The sequence below is a fragment of the Oratosquilla oratoria genome, chromosome 26, assembly GCF_046742065.1.
Source record: "Oratosquilla oratoria isolate Oo_2021 chromosome 26, ASM4674206v1, whole genome shotgun sequence".
In the NCBI taxonomy this organism is placed as follows: Eukaryota; Metazoa; Arthropoda; class Malacostraca; order Stomatopoda; family Squillidae; genus Oratosquilla; species Oratosquilla oratoria.
In genome coordinates, this window is record NC_134802.1 from 42855544 (window position 1) to 42859665 (window position 4122).

General features: G+C 56.9%; 1 protein-coding gene across 1 annotated transcript in view; it reads right to left on the reverse strand.

Moving 5' to 3' along the window:
* LOC143039489 (uncharacterized) overlaps nucleotides 1–3816 on the reverse strand; it is a 4297-nt gene extending 481 nt beyond the window's left edge. Inside the window, exon 1 of the mRNA XM_076209599.1 lies at nucleotides 1–3816. This exon is cut by the window's left edge and continues 481 nt beyond it. Within this exon, the coding sequence (XP_076065714.1) occupies nucleotides 1951–3036 (1086 nt within the window). The 5' untranslated portion in view covers nucleotides 3037–3816 and the 3' untranslated portion in view covers nucleotides 1–1950.
* Between the last annotated feature and the right edge of the window lie 306 nt (nucleotides 3817–4122).

Genomic DNA, 4122 nt, shown 5'->3' on the forward strand with positions numbered 1-4122 from the left:
GAGATTTTGATATAAAAAAAAAAAAAGCGAGAGAGAGGTGGAGAGGCGGGGAACAATAGTTACATACAATAGATCCATTTCTTCTTATTGTTGTATAATGTATTCCTCATAGATTCCACCTATTCTTATCGTTACAATAAATCACGGACCGTGGAATCGACGGGGAATCGCCTCGCGTCTGATAAAATGATAAGAACAGTTGCGATCAACGTGATAGAAGACTAAGAAGGAACTCAGTCTAGATTCGGTTCCCTAACCATGAAAATATGCTCTGACTTAACCAAACTAACGTGGGAGTTTAGGCTCCCAGAGTTGAACGGGTCTAAGACAACCTTCCCCCCACGTCATACGATGTACCTGGACATCGGGGAACGTATACTTGTGTTGTGGGCCAGAAGCAATGACCATCGTACTCGCTCTCATTATACGAAAATACACTACACGAGTCGTGGGTTGGGGGGGCGGGAGGGGGGGAAAGAGGGCACCTCTCAAAAGTAAATAAGCATTTAATGCTTCCCGCTCCTGATGGGGGGCTAGGTGGGGTTGGGGGGAGGGAACCGTGGAGGAATGTCTGAACTCTGAGAGCCTAAATCGTGAATGTCTTGTTGCAGGTAACAAAGTAATTATTATCATTATTCAAGGAGCTGGGGTGAGGGGGGGAACCCAACCACTAAGGAAGGGGGAAGGGGAGGGGAAGAAGTTTCCAACGACACCTGGTCCGGGGGGGGGGGAGGATTTCAACACCTTGGGAGAATGTAACCACCAGGTGGAGGGGGGGGAGGGGCTTAAACCCCAAAAGAAGCCCTCCCCAACACAAAACACCAACACCAAGGTCACACCACTACCACCATTGCCACCATTGGCACATAAGATAAGGGACAACGGCCCCAAGTTGTTCTCAAGTTCAAATCCTCTTTCTAATGTCAACTTTCACCATCACAACACCACCATCACAACACCACCATACGTGTCCCGAAGGCGCCTCCTTCTCGTCTTCCTCTCACCACCCGACGGGTTCCTCTCCTGCAGGCGAAAAGTCGCGTTCGGGTCCTCGAGGGCGACGCCGTCAGTAGCAACCACTCAGTCTTCGCGTCCGCTCGAGCCCGCCTCGCCTATGATTGTCACGCCACAGAAAAATAAAACAACGGGCGGGGGAACGAGGAACAGTTCTCGACTGGCGGCGCGGAGGCCCTGTGACATCACGTCGGCGCCGGCGGCGTCGTCTCCTTCGCGACCGAAGACGACATTTCTTATCGCGAAGACGACGAGGGCAGCGGAGGGGAGAACAATACAAAGTGTCTCCCCCCACCCACTCCTCCTCCTCTTCCCCCGACTCGAGACCCCTTTTCGCGGATGCCATCACCTGGTGGGGTGGGGGTGGGGGGTTGCAAGAGACTTCTTCAGATGGGGCGAGTTCCGCCGACGACGACGGACACCCGACGGCCTGGCTACGACGGATTTCGAGGGATACGTTGATTCGGGTCTCCTGGGCAGTAGGTGGAGGGGAAGGAGAAGGAGGAGGTGAACTTAGAGGGTCAGAAGCTCGGCTTTCAGGTCATGGCTCGGCGATCACACGCTGCAGGATTCGCCGGCGGCGGTGCATCCACCAGCACCTTTCTTCTTTGCCACCGCCGTCGTCGTCACTGTCAACGCCACCGATGTTGAAAGGGCTGGAAAGGTGGGAAGGGGTCATGTGTTGGCAGGCAGCAAGGTGACAACCCCGACAGACTCGCCCGGGGCAACGCAGGCAAGGAATACCATCCTTCGCAGGACGCCGAAGGAGGAGGAGGAGGAGGAGGAGGGGGAGGAAGAGGAGGAGGAGAAGAGAGATCCTTTCTACTGTTGGTGGTGATGCGGCTGCTGGGGTATCGGCGGACGCGACAAGGGCGTCGTTGTGGCCACTTGGTCGCTGCAGAGCCCGGGGCGCTGCTGGTGCACCGCGTCGGGCGGTCACATGTTGAAGATGTCCTGACCTGGAGCCCCCGAAGCGTCCTGCGGCCCCTGTGGGTGTAGAGTCTGCTGGGTCGCTTGCTGTTGCGGTTGTGGTTGTTGTTGCTGCCCTCGGCGGGTCCCCTCGAGTTCTCTGAGGGTCTTTTCCAGCTGTTCCTTAATGCTCTCGAAGTCGAGCCGCAAGGACCCGTTCTCGGACTTGTACATCCCGATCTGCTGCGTGAGGCGGCTGATCTCCGTCTTGAGCCTCTGGTTGTCGTTCTGCAGGGAGCGGTTGATGTTCTCGAGCTCCATCTTGTAGTTCTGTCTCTTGGTGCGGCAGCTCTGGGCGTAGCCACGGTTCTTGAGCGTCCGCCTCTTCTGTTTGTACTTGGTCTGCAGGTCCTTGGACATGTTGTGTAGGCGCCGGTTCAGCTCGCGGACCGAGAGTGTGATGAGCTCATCGTCAGAGATGTACACGTTGCTGTGCGGGGTGTGGATCCCTGAGTGCACGTTCGGCGTCGTGGCCGCCCCTGCATGTTGCTGTTGCTGCTGTTGCTGCTGCTGCTTGGAGGCCAGCTGGTTGATGTGGTGACGCTGCTGGTTGGTAGCCACGTCCCACTTCCGCTCCAGCATCCATTCCGTGTTCATCTGTTCGGCGCAGTTAGGCCCGTGGCGGGCTAGGTCCAGAGGCTTGGGGACGTAGGGCTCATAAGAGTTGGCCCACATTTCGTCCATTAGGGTATGTTGGGGTATGGTCTGGAACTGGGGGGAGGGCGGGAGCGACCCGTTGGTCGGCGACGACCCCGGGGGCGTGTAGGGTGGAGTGTTGGACCCCCCCTGGGAGTGGGGAGCTTTGGGCTGTGTCGGGGGAACCACGGCAACAGCGTGGTGGTGGTGATGGTGATGGTTCATCCACGCTGCTGCGCCCATGTTGGTCATGTGGGGCGTCATCATGTGGTGGGGCATACGCCCCAGCGCGCCCATGCCCCCGTGCAGCCCGTCCTTGACGATTATGTCGTCCAGAGGCTCCAGCATGAAGTCCTCCACATACTCGTTGGGAAAGTGGTGAGCCTCGGCCATTGTCACTGCTGGAACATCACACATTGACAGAGAATCTGAAGCGCAGGGGAAGAACTCCCCCGGACGATTCGCAAAGGTCCTGGTCCGGCCAACACAGGAGGGGTAACGACCCCTTCAGGAGCTGGGCCGTGGTCACGGGAACCACCACCACCGAGTCAGTGTGCACACGCGAGTAAGAAGGACGCACAAGGGAACACTTCGCGCGAACTCATAACTGGCGGACGCGTTTCTGAGGTACAACTCCAGTCACTTCGGTCAAACGTGTCAAAAGGAATGTAACCACGGGTTCACCACTGTCGGGGAAGATGGAGGACGAGGTCCAAGTCCCATGCGAAGAGGAACGAAGGGGCGTGGGTTCGTCGGAAGCGGGCTACTGCCGAAGGCGACAGCGAAGACCGGCTCCTATCGAAGTCACTGGGAGCGAGACTTCGGCGACATGAAACGACCTCCTCCTCCTTCGAGGGGGAAGACGAGTCGAGGTGCGCAAGGGGGCGTGCGTCAATGGCTATAGGCTGGCTGCGACCTACGGACGTGGCTTTCGGGCGGTCCCTCCGTCAGGTAGGGCGTCTTGAGGGACAAGAGCGGCGGAGAAGGCTACGGCGGCTGCAGAGGAACTGTCTCGGCATGGGTCGTGCTCGCTACGTGTCGGATTCGTGTCGCTGTGACACTGAGGTCACTGCCAGTTGAGAAGTTGTGAAGGTGACTGCTATGACCGGGAAGAGTCTTCTTGCTTGAAGACTCCGAAGCCCCGCCCACCGCTCTCGCTCCTCCATCACCAAACCGAGAGCGACGTTGCCAAATCCTCTTCTCCCCCTTGTTCCTCCTTTCTCCAATTCCGTTCTTCCTCAACCAAATCACCATATAACAAAATAACTAACCACCAAACAATAATAAACACAAAATTTGATTACACAGCAATAAAAAACAACGAAAAAATAACGCGTGGTTATACACCGGGCTAAATACGCTGAGAAGCTGCGCTGATTGGTGGAGCCATATTAAAAGGGCGGAGCCACGGCTGTCTAGCCAGCCAATAGGCGTAGTGGGCGGAGCCACGTTATCCTCAGGGACTGCAAAGGATTACAGGGGACGCAAAAGCCCATCCTAAGC